Source organism: Eriocheir sinensis, chromosome 24 (assembly GCF_024679095.1).
Source record: "Eriocheir sinensis breed Jianghai 21 chromosome 24, ASM2467909v1, whole genome shotgun sequence".
NCBI classification, from domain to species: Eukaryota; Metazoa; Arthropoda; class Malacostraca; order Decapoda; family Varunidae; genus Eriocheir; species Eriocheir sinensis.
This window is the reverse complement of record NC_066532.1, coordinates 19,973,547-19,991,046: the sequence shown is the minus strand read 5'-3', so window position 1 is coordinate 19,991,046 and position 17,500 is coordinate 19,973,547. Positions and strand designations below refer to the sequence as shown.

The following is a 17,500-nucleotide window of genomic DNA, read 5'->3' as shown; positions in this document are numbered from 1 at the left end:
CATGATTTAAACCCCCCAAAATAGATGATACTGATCACAAATGCTTTGATATGTATTATGAAACGGTTTGTGTGAGGGATGATTTTTTTCTCATTTTTCTTGCTTGGGGGGACCATTAAGAAACATGATTCCTGCTGCTACCGGGTTAAGAAATATGATCCCTGCTGCTACCACCACCACCGGATTAAAAGGCCTTTCCCTCTAAGCAAGGGGAGGTACTGAACATTTTACAACACACTGGGTTACTAAGAGAGCTGCTGAACATTTTACAGCTCAATATAACGGGTTCACCCTTTGGGGGCTTCTGGCGGGGGTAATGAAGGCAGGGCAGGAAGTGAGTAGAGAAAGCTTACCTATTTCTCCAAGCTGCTGAAAAGCTTGTTGGTGAAGAATTACTTGTCGGTGAAGAGACTGTTGTTGAGGTGAGGAGTGCCCTGTGTTATGGCACCTCCGGCACTGCTACACCAACCTGCAAATATGTGTATGTGTCCACTCTCAAAGTCTTGTACCAGGAAAGACGGCATGGGATAATATATTATAAAATCTCTCTCTCTCTATCAAGGGCTGTATAATATAAGATAATTAATAGATAATCTCTCTCATATTTGTTTTTTTACATACTTTTCTTCCTCTACCCTCCCTCTCTCTCTCTCTCTCTCTTCCCTCATAACTCTATACATACAGCCAGGCCTATACTTTGAGGCAGTGCCAACGTTGCCAGACTGTTGTTGTACTCAGCCTCTTATATTTACAGACTTCCAACACAAAATCTGTCTTCTGGTCCCCAATAACGAGATTCATTTATATTTATCATTAACCCGGTGGTGGTAGCAGGTGGAAAGTGGAAAGTTTTGTTTAGTGGACACCGCAACATCTGTGGTCATATGCCGGAGAGAGACAGAAGGGGAAGGAATTATAGAAGGGAACAGATCCCAGGAGACGGGACACAGCCCCCGATTAATACCTGGTACACTGCTGGGTGGACAGGGGCGTAGGGTATTGGAAAAGCCGCCCAAATTTTTCCACTCTGCCCAGGAATCGAACCCGGGCTCTCTCGGTTGTGAGCCGAGTGTGCTAACCACTGAACCACGAAGCCCCATAGGGCTGCATGCAGGTGACCACACTAAACTCAGCGATGTGTTTGAAAGCTGAAGCAGTTCGCTGGAGACCTTGCTCTTAGTGTGAAGGGGGAAGGGAGGGGGGGTCAGTTTAGTTAGTTATCAGGTAGTTTAGTTAGCTATAGTCCATGGACTCTTAACTTGAGCCCTGTGGCCTGGCCCGGGGAGCTCCCCCATTGTTTACAGACCTAGCGATGGCCTGCGATCTGTTATGTTAGCTATTTATGGAGTACATACAGTCAAACCTCGATTTACGAGTTTAATTCATTCAAGAATATTGCTCGCACACCAAAACACTCGAAAACCAAAACGAATTTCCCCATTGAAATTTATGTAAATCCATTAATGCGTCTCATATCTCAAAAAAACTATTTACGTAAGAACCATCTTACATGTTATTTTTTACAGAATTGAAGTTATCTTACTAACAAGTAGAGATGATAAAGATATGAAACACAAGTCAAAGTGTTACAGTTGTTTCGGAGACTCCCGCAACCGCTGGCCATGCTTGAGGTGCAGGCTTCGCCCCAGGGTTTAGCAGGCGGTTCCCCTATTCTCGGGGCACCGGAACTACACCCGACCACCAACGTGAAGCTAACTCGACATATCGTCCGAGATGGAGGGTGAACGAGAGTCAGTCACGTCCAGGAGGGCATACAAGATACCTCTCCATTAACATGAGTTGCAATAGGAATGATATTAATGACAATAATAATAATTACAAGATAATTTAATACTAAGCTATTCTAACCTAAAACTTATTCAAACCTAGCCATACTTTTTTTTTTTTCCTTACCTCCCTCGGTTGGGCCTGGTGGTGGGCCCAAGCCGGCAAATGTTTATAGCGACCCCATCTATTCTTGGCTCATGCTGTCTTGCTTTCCCTTGGACAGTCCCATACAGTCCAGGATGATGGTGGTGGTCTTCAGGACAAGTAGTCTGTGGCCACTCGCCGGGTGGAAGCGGCGGGTTCAAACCCTCATCATCCATGACGCGGCGAACACAGGACCGGCACGCTAACCACTCAGCCACCGTCTCCTTCCCCAGCCTGTGTTCCAACGCCAAATATGCAAAAAGTAAAAACATATGCCTCAATGTGTCATCCCAGACTATATATATAAAGAGAATTAAATCTAAGCTATCCTAACCTAACCAAACTTTAATGAAACTAATCTAGCCTTAGCAAGCCACTGTCAAAACACAATATAAACAGAAATGTATCTCCAGGTGTGTCCCCCCAAGACCATATATTTAGAGAATTAAATCTAAGTCATCCTAACTTAACCAAACTTTAATGAAACCAATCTAGTCTTAGCAAGCCACTGACAAAACACAATATAAACAGAAATGTATCTCCAGGTGTGTCCCCCCAAGACCATATATTTAAAGAATTAAATCTAAGCTATCCTAACCTGCCCAAACTTGCTGAGCTATCCTAACAAGACCTAACTTAACCTGGTAGTAACAAGGGCCCAAATTTGTGGCTTTACAGTGTACCAACAACGGGCCAAATTCTTGCCATGACATGTAACTTGATATATTAAGAATGATATAAACCCCACCACCAACCATCAGAATCCACCGAGAAGAAACCTACCGGCGCAATAGGCCAAGACGTAAAAATAAATAAATAAATAAATAAATAGATGATCCATAAACTGATCACAAATGCATTGATATATATTATGAAGTGGTTTGTGTGAGTGATGATTTTTTTCTCATTTTTCTCGCTTAGAGGGAAGGGCCTTTAACCTAGTGGTGGAAGCAGCAGGGATCATGTTTCTTAATGGTCCCTCCAAGCGAGAAAAATGGAAAAAAATCACCCATCACACAAACCATTTCATATTATATATAAAGCATTTGTGATCAGATTATGTATCATCTATTTTGGGGGGTTTATATCATGGCACAAATTTGGCCCATCGCTGCTACACAGTAAAGACACAAATTTGGCCCGTCGCTGCTACACGGTAAAGACACAGATTTGGCCCGTCACTGCTACCGAGTTAAGAAACATGATCCCCACAGCTACCGGGTAAACTGCATCTGCCGGCGCCTACTACCACAATGAAATAAAACAAATATATACTGCGTTGCACCCCAAGATAATATTTTAAGAGGCGGTGAGCATGGAGATGACCGTAGCCACCTCTCCCGCCAGTGACATCAACGGCAGTGTGGTGAGAGGCCTATCCTGCCTATTTATCCTAAACAAGTGGGTGTTATTCCAGAAAAAACACCCAAGTCTCATCACTTCACACTTATTTATATATTCAAGGGCTGAAAAATATCAGAAACATTAACAAAAAACAATGCCCGGTCAGCACTAAGTTATCCTAACCTTGGATTAAACTTAGATTTTAACGTAACCTCCTGTGAGAGCAAGATAAAAATTGACAGACAAAATAGGTCAATTCCGGCCCTCGCGGTATCATGAGCAGACCTCCAGAATAACACCTGATGGTCTAGGATAAATAAGTTGGAAAATTTCATTTAGTTGGCGCAACATCTGTGGTCATATGCCGGAGAGAGACAGAAGGGGAAGGAATTATAGAAGGGAACAGATCCCAGGAGACGGGACACAACCCCCAATTAATACCTGGTACACTGCTGGGCTTACAGGGGCATAGGGTATTGGAAAAGCCTCCCAAATTTTCCCACTCTGCCCGGGAATCGAACCCAGGCTCTCTCGGTTGTGAGCCGAGTGTGCTAACTGCTAACCACTGCACCACGAAGCCCCCAGGTCTAGGATAAGATACTGGTCATCACTAAGTTATCCTAACCTTGGATTAAACTTAGATATTAACCTTAACCTCCTGTGAGAGAAAAGTAAATATTGACAGCCAAAATATCGGTTCATGCCAGCCTTCGCAGTACCAGGAGCATGTATAACTCTAGAATGACACCCGATGGTCAAGGGTAAGCACATCACCATCAATACCACCTCAAACACACATGAAATCACAACCATGACGATGAAAACGCAAAAAAATCAAGAGAAATAACACTGAAATAAATAAATCTGAAAAATTTGTAAAATTCACCCCGCCCGCTAGACGAGTCACCCTTAAAACACTTCTAGCTCACGTTAACCTCCAATATTTCCCTTCCCTTTCCTTTCCTTCCCTCCCCTTTCCTTCCCTCCCATCCTTTCCCTTTCCTTCCCTTCCCATCCCTTCCCTCTCCTTCCTTCCCTTCCCTCTCCTTCCTTCCCTTCCCTCTCCTTCCTTTCCCTTCCCTTCCCTTCACCCCATATCTGCAATAATACAACACAAATACACCCTAATCCTTAATATAGGAGTACCCAGGCATCTTATACTGGTCACAAGTCACGGATATAAGGTCACATAGGGTTCGCTCCCATCCGCCGGTTACGCCCTTATGACCTCACCGCTAAACGCCCATAATTCAATATCTAAGACAGTCACACCTCATTTGACCATATACATTAGGTCATTCAGCTTAGTTCTCCCTCTCATAGTGTTCAAAGTTCTTAGATGTCATTGATAACTGAGATAATACGTCACATATGGTTCGCTCCATCCGCCGGTTACGCCATTATGACCTCACCGCTAAACGCCCATAATTCAATATTTAAGACACTCACACCTCATTTGACCCCATAAATTAGGTCATTCATCTCAGTTCTTCTTATCATAGTGCCCGAAGGTCTTAGAGGTCATTAATAATTAAGGTCATATATGGAGCCGGACACCCCAAGCCAGTTATATACTTGACCTCTCTGACCTTACCGGCTTATATCCCGCTCTCCAACTTCACACACAGGAATGCAATGCACGTGTCGCCATACCCCTCAAGCCCCGTGCCGCTACGTATTCTAGTTTACCGGAAATCAGTAAAAAACGATGAACTTCTGAACGACCACGGCGGCCATTGAAATCCACCTCTCCCCCAACCGATACATTTTCCCTATTCCCACCTATTACAAGCCTTAATTCACTGCCCTCACCCACCCAAGACAATCACAAGGGACTATTTACCGTTTCCAGATGCATGGCTCCCTCGGCAACAGGATAATTCGCTTCAAAAAACACAAAAATATAAGAGCCGACTCCCTTCACGGATGACATTGTGGCTTCCAGGTGTGTGCGAGAAATACCTCCTCGGGGAAATAAGTCGCGATACTACCCACTACACATGTCCAATGGGGTAAAGACAGCAAAAAACGTCTTAATTTGCCTTGATTTATGTCTCTTTAACCACCTGTGATCTATATATAAGCTTTGAGATTGCCCAAACCAGGAGTGAGTATCAGCTCAGAGTAGTTCCTCCTATGTAATCTCCTATGTGTTTGTTTTAAAGCCTTCTACTGATTTTAAGTGTTTATCTGATGTATTTGCAGTGTATTGAAGTCGCAAAGGGACAGTTAAACGATAGCAGTGAGTGATATATTGAAAATTAAGCATTGTTTCAAGCCACCTTTGCGAGCTATTTTTGGGCTGCGAGGTGATTCCTACTACCTCAATAGATTCTCGTACTTGAATTAAATGACCCTGGAACTGTCTTTTCCGCTCCGATAACTAGATTTATTTAGAGATAGGGTCGAAATGTTTAATTAATAGGGCTTTTTTTGCAGTGCTTAGGTATATTATCGCTGACATAAATAGTTTTAGTTTAACCTCGGAAACATTAATTACTCTATTTAACTGCCCCTTTGCCCTTTTATCGCGTGTCCTATCATTAGTAAACCCCAATTAAGTCCTGCCGGGGCCTTAATAACAACGGTAAGGCCTTGGAATCATTATTATTCGTTATTAATGGGTTGGTCTGGGTCTGGATCTCGGCACATGTTGTGAACGAAACTGCAGAAAGTATGAAATCCTATCACTCTTCAGCACGGGCTTACAATATGACGTAATGAGCTTATATGTGGGAATAATGGCTTCAGGGAGTTCTTAATACACTTAGTAGTCTCCCTTACGCGAAGCATGGAGGGAGGGAGGGAGAGGGAGATAGAGAGAGGGAGGAAGGGAAATGAATCACGTATTAATTAGATCTTAAAACCATTGGTTACAACGTTTCTTCCTGTATAAACTGGTAATTATATCGCTTTTTCTCTTTAATTAAACCTAAAGCCGTGTAAATAATGGCTTTGAAATATTTAATAAGGGAAGATGGACGTTGGAACAGGAAAACTCATTGTTGTACCTCAAAACTAATTGTTCCAACCTTTACATAGATTTACATAGAAAATCAGACCACACAGACCCCATGGTCCAGACTTGGTGGTCTGTCCTTAAACCTAAGTGATTTTACATTAATCAGAAGACTCCAAAACGTTGCATTTCTACGCTAGCTAGTTGATATTAAGTTGAAGGATATATGCTGAAATGCTATATCTTATGCTATCAAGCTGATTTAAACTTACGGTCACATGCTGACTTCATGATGAATGCTGACTTGAAATAAAGGTCACAATATATGCAGTAAGTTGAGTTCAATGACGGCATTGTTCACTTGTATAACTCCTATGCTGAGCCTATAAAAAGTCAGCATTGAAAGAGATAGCCATGCTGACTCGATCTTATGCAAGCTGATTTAAACTTATGGCCATGCTGACTCATATGCTAATCTTAACTTAAATCCATGTTGAACTCCGAACTCAGTATATCAAGAAAACGATCATGCTGTCATATATAGACCACCATGCTGAGCTCAGAGTGGCTATACAGACTGAAATCAGTAACTCTTTAATGCATGCTGAGTTCAAAATAGGATCAGCATTGAGAAACAGCTAGGCGCCATCCTGATCGAGTGAGCATTGCTGACTTGTTCATAATTAAACCCCTAGTAATAGTAGTAGTAGTAGTAGTAGTAGTAGTAGTAGTAGTAGTAGTAGTAGTAGTAGTAGTAGTAGTAGTAGTAGTAGTAGTAGTAGTAGTAGTAGTAGTAGTAGTAGTAGTAGTAGTAGTAGTAGTAGTAGTAGTAGTAGTAGTAGTAGTAGTAGTAGTAGTAGTAGTAGTAGTAGTAGTATGCTGAGCTCAGAAAAGGTCATAGGCTGAGTTGAATTAAGCATATCGCTACAAAAAAGCTTCCTGTACCGACATATGCCGAGTTGGGCGAGCCAGCTATAGGCCATGCTGACTTCAGACCATGCCGACTTAAAGAAATTCTGGGCCATGCTGAATTTGCTGAGCTTGGCTCCATATGTTTCACGAATGTAGGCAGATCAACATTGTTAATGATCGATGACACTTTGCGTACGAGGAACAAATTAAGGCGTAAAACTCAAATGTAGACAAGTAAATTCAGACTGAACCAAATTTTTCTTCATCAACGTTGTAGTGCGAGAATGGAATATGCTCCCTGCCTTCCTTCAGTGCTCACACGATTGATTTCCTTTAAAAACAAGCTCGGCCGTCACTTCCTTCAACTCAATATTAACTAGAGTTGAAATGCAACGTTATGGAGCCATCGGATTAATGTAGAATCACTTAGTTTAAGGACAGGCCACTTAATCTGGACCCTGCATGGCGTGATTTGCAGTAATACAAGAAACGTGTGCAATGATGTGGAGGAGGAGAAGAGAAAAAGAAGCCACTATACTCTTTCTCAACTCGTCACTGCAATCTCGCAAAAATTATACTATTTGAGGAGGCTCGGATCATTTCCACGGGTACTTTTATGACCCTGGTGGTAGTGTGACCAATGAGTGTGACCCTTCCTGAAAGCGATTAGGCTCATTTTTGGCCTTTGGAAACAGTTTAATTGATGTACGTGAGCGGCGGAGTCGTCTGAACCATGAACGGAGATGATGGGCTGAGCATAGAGGGAGGCTGTGTCAAGAACGTGCAATTTGACAAGGCTTTCGTGGGCGTTGTGGGCATTCTTAGGGGTAGTTTAATGACCCTGGTGGTAGTTTAACCTTTTTTCTTTACCCTGAATCTAAGGAAACCATAGGAACGCGATTAGGCTCATTTCTAGCCTCTGAAAATAGTGCATATGGTCCCTCCCAGCGTCTTTGTAAATTCCTGAACCCTGCGACGCCCAATTAAGTAGGCTACTTGTATTTGACAAGGCTTTTGTGAACGTTGAGGGCATTCCGAGGGGTAGTTTAATGACCCTGGTGGTACTTTAACCTTTTTTCTTTACCCTGAATCTAAGGAAAACCATAGGAACGCGATTAGGCTCATTTCTAGCCTCTGAAAATAGTGCATATGGTCCCTCCCAGCGTCTTTGTAAATTCCTGAACCTTGCGACGCCCAATTAAGTAGTCTACCTATATTTGACAAGGCTTTTGTGAACGTTGTGGGCATTCCGAGGGGTAGTTCAATGACCCTGGTGGTAGTCTTACCTTTCCTCTGTACCATGAACCTAAAGAAACACAATCTCCTTTAGGGGTCATATTTTATGTGGAAAAACACTCTTGAAAACCTGACAGCCCCTATTTGGCCTTTGGATATAGTGTAAGTGGTTACCCTCAGACCCAGTGCATTATACCCTTATACCCAGCATGCTTGGTAACCCCTTCCCAACCACCGAAGTAGATGTGTATGTAGAGGTCAGAGAGAGAGAGAGAGAGAGAGAGAGAGAGAGAGAGAGAGAGAGAGAGAGAGAGAGAGAGAGAGAGTAGAAAAAAATATATAGCCTACCCTTCAAGCATTCCTTTCTGCCATTCATTCATTCATCTATCCATTCAGACAGACACACAAACTAACAGGTGAGGAAATAAATATAAAGCCAAGGCATCCACAACAAGTACATTTTATTAGCATCTTCTTCCATTGAACACAAAAATGATCTCGAAACTATTTTATTGGGATCACGGACTAAATCTCACATATAAAAACAAACATAAGACAAACACATCCTTCTTGAAATCACGAGAAATGAAGGGGAAGGAAGGGAAGCACTAACCGAAAAAAAATCTGACCGCTCATGAAGATTTAGACACACAAACGGTTACTGGCAAGGATATACTCGTGGAAAAGTCAAGGCATTTATATTTTCAGGGAGAGTTCGAGGAGGATTTTGGGGGGCGGTGTTGAGAGGAAAATGTATCACCTCTTGCATGGAAATGAGGGATGAGAGACGAGATTAGGATGGTATGTAAAGAGGAGGAGGAGGAGGAGAGGAGAGTGAGGGAGAGAGAGAAAGGAAGGGAGAGATGGGTGAACAGTATTAAGGAAGACAAGAAACAAGACTGAGGTGGTATGGAAACGAAGAAAAGGAGGAAGAAAAGGGGTCTGTAGGAGGGCAAATAATGTGAATGAAACAACAGGGAGGAAGGGAGAGGCCAAGGGAGAGGTCAGACTTGATTACACATGCAAGGGAGAGGTAGGTGAACTGTATTAAGGAAGACAAGAAACAAGACTGAGGTGGTATGGAAACGAAGAAAAGGAGGAAGAAAAGGAGTCTGAAGGAGGGCAAATAATGTGAATGAAACAACAGGGAGGAAGGGAGAGGCCAAGGGAGAGGTCAGACTTGATTACTCAGGCAAGGGAGAGGTAGGTGAACTGTATTAAGACAAGAAACAGGACTGAGGTGGTATGGAAATGAAGAAAAGGAGAAAGGAAAGGAGTCTGTTGGAGGGAAATAATAAAAATGAAACCACAGGGAAGAAGGAAGACGCCAAGGGAGAGGTCAGACTTGATTACACAGGCAAGGGAGAGGTAGGTGAACTGTATTAAGGAAGACAAGAAACAGGACTAAGGTGGTATGGAAACGAAGAAAAGGAGGAAGAAAAGGAGTCTGTAGGAGGGCAAATAATGTGAATGAAACAACAGGGAGGAAGGAAGAGGCCAAGGGAGAGGTCAGACTTGATTACACAGGCAAGGGAGAGGTAGGTGGACTGTATTAAGGAAGACAAGAAACAGGACTGAAGTGGTATGGAAATGAAGAAAAGGAGGAAGAAAAGGAGTCTGTAGGAGGGCAAATAATGTGAATGAAACCACAGGGAGGAAGGAAGAGGCCAAGGGAGAGCTCTGAACTGATTAGAAAGGCAAAATTAAACATCAAAATCAGACTCCACATTTATAATATTGACACAAGCTCAAATTTGCTTCATGACATTGAGGACAAATTATCAGACAACCCCAAAACTAAGGGACAGAAATTAAGGTTTTGTTGATAATAATAATAAAAATGGATTAGAAATTTGAGTTTATTATAGTCCTCAATCAACAAACTACGAGACAGAAATTAAGGTTTTGTTGATAATAATAATAAAAATGGATTATAAATTTGAGTTTAATATAGTCCTCAATCACAAATTTCTCTCAACCAACAAACTAAGGGACAGAAATGAAGGTTTTGTTGATAATAATAATAAAAATATCCCCCTTAATCCAAACTGGGTGTGTGACTGACTTAACCATGAGTGAATAAATGCCAATAATAGTTAATAACAATGGTTGTTGTTGTTATTAGGTCAGGTTGGTATACCCTATTCTTGCTCACTTATAGCCTAGGTTGTGTATGACATGTATAGTTTATATAAAGAGTATACTAGTTAATATTAATCTTTCATTGCCCTAATCTTTCATTGCCCTACTTGCAAACTACACTCTCTCTCTCTCTCTCTCTCTCTCTCTCTCTCACACACACACACATGCACACACCCTCATTCTCTCTCTTTCACTTTCACTAAGGAATGAAAACAAATATTTAAGAGAAGGAAAAAATCTATCAAATCAGCTTCTGTCTCCTCGCTAAGTGACCCAGAAACTAGCTAGTTAGTCACCTAATAAAAATATGACTCTGATGACAATAATAGCAGTAATAGTAGTAGTAGTAGTAATCGCAGCAGTAGTAGTAGTAGTAACATTAATAATAATAATCATAACAGTACTACGACCTCACTGTTTGCATGTGGACAGGCTAGGAAATGAAAAAATAATAATAATAATAAAATAATGGTCCAAGGTGGTCTATGGTGCTGTACGCTCGCTATCCCCTGGTCAGCTGGTGGGGGTCAGGTCAGGTTACGTCAGCTGGTGTTCAGGCTGCAGCAAACAGTGGGGTCATGGCTGTGTGGGAGAGAGTAGAGAGTGTGAGAAAGGGGTCAAAGGTTACTGGTGGTGGTGATGGTAGCCAATGAAAAAAAAAAAAATAAATAAATAAATAAATAAATCAATAAATAAATAAATGACCTCCCGAAATTGACCTTTCTTTTGGCCACTCCTCTATACTTCTTTTTATAAGTGGGCATTTTATTTCTCATTATTTTTTTACCTTAAACCTGCTTCCCTTGCCATATAAATAAATAAATAAATGAATAAATAATTAAATGGTCTTGGGTCAGGAAAAAATACATGGTAAGCCACGTATTATAATGTATAGTAAATTTAACTCAAAAGCCACAAGTATGGAGGTTATCGTAAAACACTAAACAATAATAATAATGATGATTCTCGAATATTGTCACCTTCGTCAACAAACTGCCTCCTGGGGCACTATTTTTTTACTTACTTACAACCTCCTCATGAATAGTGCCATCCATTACAACATTACTTACAACCTCCTCAGAAATACTAGTGCCGCCCCATTACCTTACTTACAACCTCCTCAGAAATACTAGTGCCACCCCATTACCTTACTTACAACCTCCTCAGAAATACTAGTGCCACCCCATTACCTTACTTACAACCTCCTCAGAAATACTAGTGCCACCCATTATAACCATACTTACAACCTTCTCATGAATAGTGCCATCCATTACAACCTTACTTACAACCTCCTCAGAAATACTAGTGCCGCCCCATTACCTTACTTACAACCTTCTCATGAATAGTGCCATCCATTACAACCTTACTTACAACCTCCTCAGAAATACTATAGTGGCACCCCATTACCTTACTTACAACCTCCTCAGAAATACTATAGTGCCACCCATTATAACCTTACTTACAACCCCCTCATGAGTACTGTAGTGCCACCAATTACAACCTTGCTTACAACCCCATAAGTACTACCACCACCCACAACAACCTTACTTACAACCTCCTCATACATACTGCCATCCATTACCAATATACAATCACATACTAACAAGACTTTACCCTATTGTGTACTGGCTGGGTATAGTCAACATGTATTTCAATGGCCTATCAATTACTGTTACCATGACATTGATTCTCCTTTCTTATACTTCTTTCTGTGCTTAACCATTTACAACTTCATGTGATCAAATATGCTTTGGTTAAATAAGTGAATTTGTTGTTATATTTTACTTATTTTCTGTATCAAGAGCCTATCAATTACTGTTACCAAGACATTGATTCACGTTTCTAATACCTCTTTCTGTGCTTAACCATTTACAGCTTCATGTGATTAAATATTCTTTGGCTAAATAAGTGAATTTGTTGTTTCATTCTACTTATTTTCTGTATCAAGTCTTAGATATTATGTTCTGCTGTACACTATGATAATGTATGTCTGTAACTTTGTGAATAAAACAGTAATTCTATATATATATATATATATATATATATATATATATATATATATATATATATATATATATATATATATATATATATATATATATATATATATATATATATATATATATATATATATATATATATATATATACATATATATATCATCATTTCATCGACACCTGCTCCTAGGAGCTCCCACCAGGGGAAGGCCATGGCAGAAGAGCTTCCATCTTTTTCTATCCAGACACTCCCTCCTTGCCTGCTCAAAGTTTCTCAAAGATCTTTCCCCCCTCTCCCCAACGTACTCTTGCACCCTATCCCTCCATTTCACTGGAGGTCGTCCTCTAGCATTCCCTCCCTCTATCTCACTCACATACACCCTTCTGGTCATCTTACTCTCCTTCATTCGCTCCATGTGGCCAAACCACTTTAAAGTCTGTCGCTTCACTTCTTCCACCACTCCAAAACTTCTTCCCTTCACCCCTGTGACACATTCCAAAATGCTCGTACACACTTTCATTACTCATTCCATCCATTCTACTCACACCACAAGCACTCCTCAAATAACTCATTTCCACTGCCTGCACTCTAGACCTCTGACTTTCATTCCAGGCCCACGTTTCACTTGCATATGTGAGGGTTGGTACTATTATTGTATTTCTCAAATCCCTCTTTACCTCCATGCTCACACTTCTGCCATTCATGATTCGTCCCAAAGACCCTACCACCCTTCTTCCTTGCAATGCCCTTTCTCTTATCATTCCTTCCTTACCACCATGCTTACATATAACTGATCCAAGGTACTTAAACTCATTGACCTCCTCCATTTCTTCACCATTCAAAATTATTTTGCATTCTTTTTCACATTCAATTCCCACTCTATATGGGCATTCAAAATCTACAACCTCACTTCTACTTCACTCACAAACCATCACTTTACTTTTGTTGACATTCACTTTCAGCTTTCTCCTATTACAGACACTATCAAAAACAATGACCAATATATATATATAGATATATATATATATATATATATATATATATATATATATATATATATATATATATATATATATATATATATATATATATATATATATATATATATAATAGAATACCTAATCTATGTATGCAAGGATAGAGGCACACACACACACACACACACACACACACACACATACAGACATAAACACACACACACACACACACACACACACACACACACACTAACATACATTTATTGTGAAGTGTTTTTCATCAGGGGTAACACTGAAGTCAGGTTACACACACACACACACACACACACACTTACCCAAATAATCCTTCTTCAGTCAAAATTTTCCCGATGGGCCAGAAAATTTTGGAAAGTATTCTCCTCAAATTTTAGGCAAGTCCATGTTCTGAAATTTTGGGGGTGAAAAAAAAAGAGAGAGAGAGAGAGAGAGAGAGAGAGAGAGAGAGAGAGAGAGAGAGAGAGAGAGAGAGAGAGAGAGAGAGAGAGAGAGAGAGAGAGAGAGAGAGAGAGAGAGAGAGAGAGAGAGAGACAGAGAGACAGAGAGACAGAGAGACAGAGAGAGAGAGAGAGAGAGAGAGAGAGAGAGAATGGAGAAAAAAAAGAAGAAAACGAAGAGAAAAAAGGTAAAAAAATGTTATTGGCATTACAATTTTGGGCCCAGTAATTTGGGGAATATTTTGACACACACAGAAACACATGAGACCAAACCCTTACATAGTGAATGAGGGAGTGAACTGATAAACAAGAACTAGATATACATTCATAGGCTGGTCATATACAGAGCTACTGACAGATGCAGCCACCTATATGACCTTCCTAGGAGTGTATATGAACCACAATAAGCACTTGAGGTGAAGGACAGAGTATGATGAAGACAGCTGTGAGTGAGTGAGCCATGACCAGGAACTATATAGACATTCATAGGCTGGTCATATACAGAGCTATTGACAGATGCAGCCACCTATATGACCTTCCTAGGAGTGTATATGAACCCACAAGCAGCTCTTAAGGTGAGGGACAGAGAAAAGCAAAGGATGATGAAAATTGCTGTGTGAATGAGTGAATTTAACTAGCACCAGACAGAACCAGATCATATACAGAGCTATGGACAGATGCAGCCACCAGTATGACATTCCTAGGAGTGTAATGAACCCACAAGCAGCTCTGGAGGTGAGGGACAGAGCAGAGATACTGAGGATGATAAAAATAGCTGTGTAAATGAGTGAGCTGTATATACATTAATAGGTTGATCATATGAAGAGCTATTGACACCACCACCTATATGACCTTCCTAGGAGTTTATATGAATCCACAAGCAGCTCTTCAGGTAAGGGACAGAGCAAAGAAGCAGAGGATGATAAAAATTGCTGTGTGAATGAGTGAATTTAACTAGCACCAGACAGAAAAAGGTCATATACAGAGCTATGGACAGATGCAGCCACCAGTATGACCTTTCTAGGAGTGTATATGAACCCACAAGCAGCTCTGGAGGTGAGGGAAAGAGCAGAGAAGAAGAGGATGATAAAAATTGCTGTGTAAATGAGTGAACTAATGACCACCAAGCTATGTGGGCAGTCAGGCATGCAATACAGAAAGACCACAGATGATGTTCTCTTGTTAAAGGCACAATAATTTACTATCAGTGACATAAAGAACATTCTGTCAAATCACTTTGAGCTGACTGACCATGTAATCTCTTTAACATTATGTACGGAGCAGAAATTTTGACCTTTATGGAGAAAATTATCAGGTTTTGGGGTTTACAAGAGCACTAGTGAACTCTATTACACTCCATTGAACTGGGGCACTTGTGATCTCTCTACAGTGCACGTCCCAACCCCTGAAGGCTTTTGGTACTAACCCTGCTATAGTGAAGCCAAGCACTTGTCCAACATTACCAAGGAAGGCGAGAGGGAAGGCCAGTGTGAGAGGAACATGCTTAGGCAAATAAATACATTGCTACAGGTCACCAGGGCAGGAAAATGAGAAAATGACAGAGGTGTGGGATACAGAAGTGATGGTTGATGGTTGTATGGTGACAGTGAACCCAGATACTGACACACACCCCTACACACACACACACACACACACACACATGCACACACACACACACACACACATAAGCACAGCAACATGAGTGAACCCAATGGTGGCATGTGAGAATCAATGCAACAAACAGTTATGAATGGAAGAGATTTGAGGAGAACGGAAGCTTATTGAGGGCGAGTGAAGGGAGACTCGAATAACCTCAGGAAAGTCTACATAAGGACATAAACAACAGAACCAGAGGATTAGAAGCAGAATTACATTGACTAGTAGCAGAGGTTAAGGGAGAGGGAAGATTATTGAGGGCAAGTAAAGGTAGACTCAAGTAACCACACGGGAAAGTCTACACAAAGACATACCCAACAGAACAGAACCAGAGAATTAGAAGCAGAATTAGAAAGATAATCTCATTGACTAGTAGCAGAGATTAGGGGAGAATGGAAGATTACTAAGGGCAAGTAAAGGGAGACTCAAGTAACCACACGGGAAAGTCTACACAAGGACATACCCAACAGAACAGAACCAGAGAATTAGATGCAGAATTAGAAAGATAATCCCATTGACTAGTAGCAGAGATTAGGGGAGAATGGAAGATTACTAAGGGCAAGTAAAGGGAGACTCAAATAACCACACGGGAAAGTCTACACAAGGACATACCCAACAGAACAGAACCAGAGAATTAGATGCAGAATTAGAAAGAGAATCCCATTGACTAGTAGCAGAGATTAGGGGAGAATGGAAGATTACTAAGGGCAAGTAAAGGGAGACTCAAGTAACCACACGGGAAAGTCTACACAAAGACATACCCAACAGAACAGAACCAGAGAATTAGAAGCAGAATTAGAAAGAGAATCCCATTGACTAGTAGCAGAGATTAGGGGAGAATGGAAGATTACTAAGGGCAAGTAAAGGGAGACTCAAGTAACCACACGGGAAAGTCTACACAAGGACATACCCAACAGAACAGAACCAGAGAATTAGATGCAGAATTAAAAAGAGAATCCCACTGACTAGCAGCAGAGGAGTGGCCTTGCAACAGCACAGAAAGCAGATTAATGCATGTAAAAAGCCCATTACATAGCAAAGTAAGTAGAGTGATTTTAAAACAATTCATGAAGAAGTTATAGCAGAAACAATGATAGTATTTCTAGTAACAAAGTCAGCAGTAGCAGCAGTAGCAGTAGTAGTAGTAGTGATAGTAGTAGTAGTAGTAGTAGTAGCAGCAATAGTAATCTTATGTATGAAAAAATTGGTGATCCTCCTTCCTGAGATATTAAAAAAGGTGTGTTGGCATACCTGTTAGTGCCTCTGAAGCAAAATATTTGACGTCCGTGTCCGAGTCATCGTTGAGCCTGTCCAGCACGGCCTTAACCTGCGTGTGTAGCGACCTGAAAAATTGGCAATAGGCATATAATGTGGAATAATAGGTAATACATAGGCCTAGTACACACACACACACACACACACACACACACAGGGCATTACGTGTCAGACATGGGGTAATCGTAATCTGTAATCATAATCGATTGCCCTCTTATTGTTTTTAAGTAATCATAATCGAATACATTAAAAATGTCATCGTAATCGTGATTACTTTTACGATTACATTAGCAAAGTTTTAGTTAATGTTTTTTCATACAGCAAGTATGTACTCTAAATATCTGCAGTAATTCAACCAATTTAAAATATTTAGTGGTACATGTGTATGAAATTTGCAAGTTCACCTTTCAGTCCTTCCTGTAATCACGATTGTAATCACAATTAATACATCATGATTACACAGCATAAGTAATCGCCCCATGTCTGTTACATGTTTGACTCAAGTTTTGTAAAGATGAAAATTAAGTACCAAATACACACACACACACACACACACACACACACACACACATGCCACAAACTCTTGTACCTACACA

At 40.8% G+C, this 17,500-nt stretch overlaps 1 protein-coding gene and 1 long non-coding RNA gene across 3 annotated transcripts in view; both read right to left on the bottom strand.

The window, feature by feature from the left end:
* The window catches only part of LOC127003085 (uncharacterized), a 26,225-nt gene extending 20,968 nt beyond the window's left edge, over nucleotides 1-5,257 (bottom strand). Inside the window, exons 1-3 of the long non-coding RNA XR_007756935.1 lie at nucleotides 5,120-5,257; nucleotides 1,915-2,166; nucleotides 354-469 (exon numbers count right to left, since the gene is read on the bottom strand). This is a non-coding gene — a long non-coding RNA (uncharacterized LOC127003085). The remainder of the gene's footprint in view (nucleotides 1-353; nucleotides 470-1,914; nucleotides 2,167-5,119) is intronic.
* A 3,570-nt stretch (nucleotides 5,258-8,827) lies between these two features.
* Nucleotides 8,828-17,500, bottom strand: part of LOC127003084 (serine/threonine-protein phosphatase 2A 65 kDa regulatory subunit A alpha isoform-like) — a 17,156-nt gene continuing 8,483 nt past the window's right edge. Inside the window, exons 12-14 of one of the 2 annotated variants that reach the window (XR_007756934.1) lie at nucleotides 16,881-16,972; nucleotides 13,836-13,923; nucleotides 8,828-11,107 (exon numbers count right to left, since the gene is read on the bottom strand). Coding sequence is in view for 1 of the 2 variants with exons in the window: in XM_050869501.1 (XP_050725458.1) it covers nucleotides 11,079-11,107; nucleotides 16,881-16,972 (121 nt within the window). In the remaining variant the exon portion in view is untranslated. The remainder of the gene's footprint in view (nucleotides 11,108-13,835; nucleotides 13,924-16,880; nucleotides 16,973-17,500) is intronic. The other variant, XM_050869501.1, reaches the window with a different exon arrangement.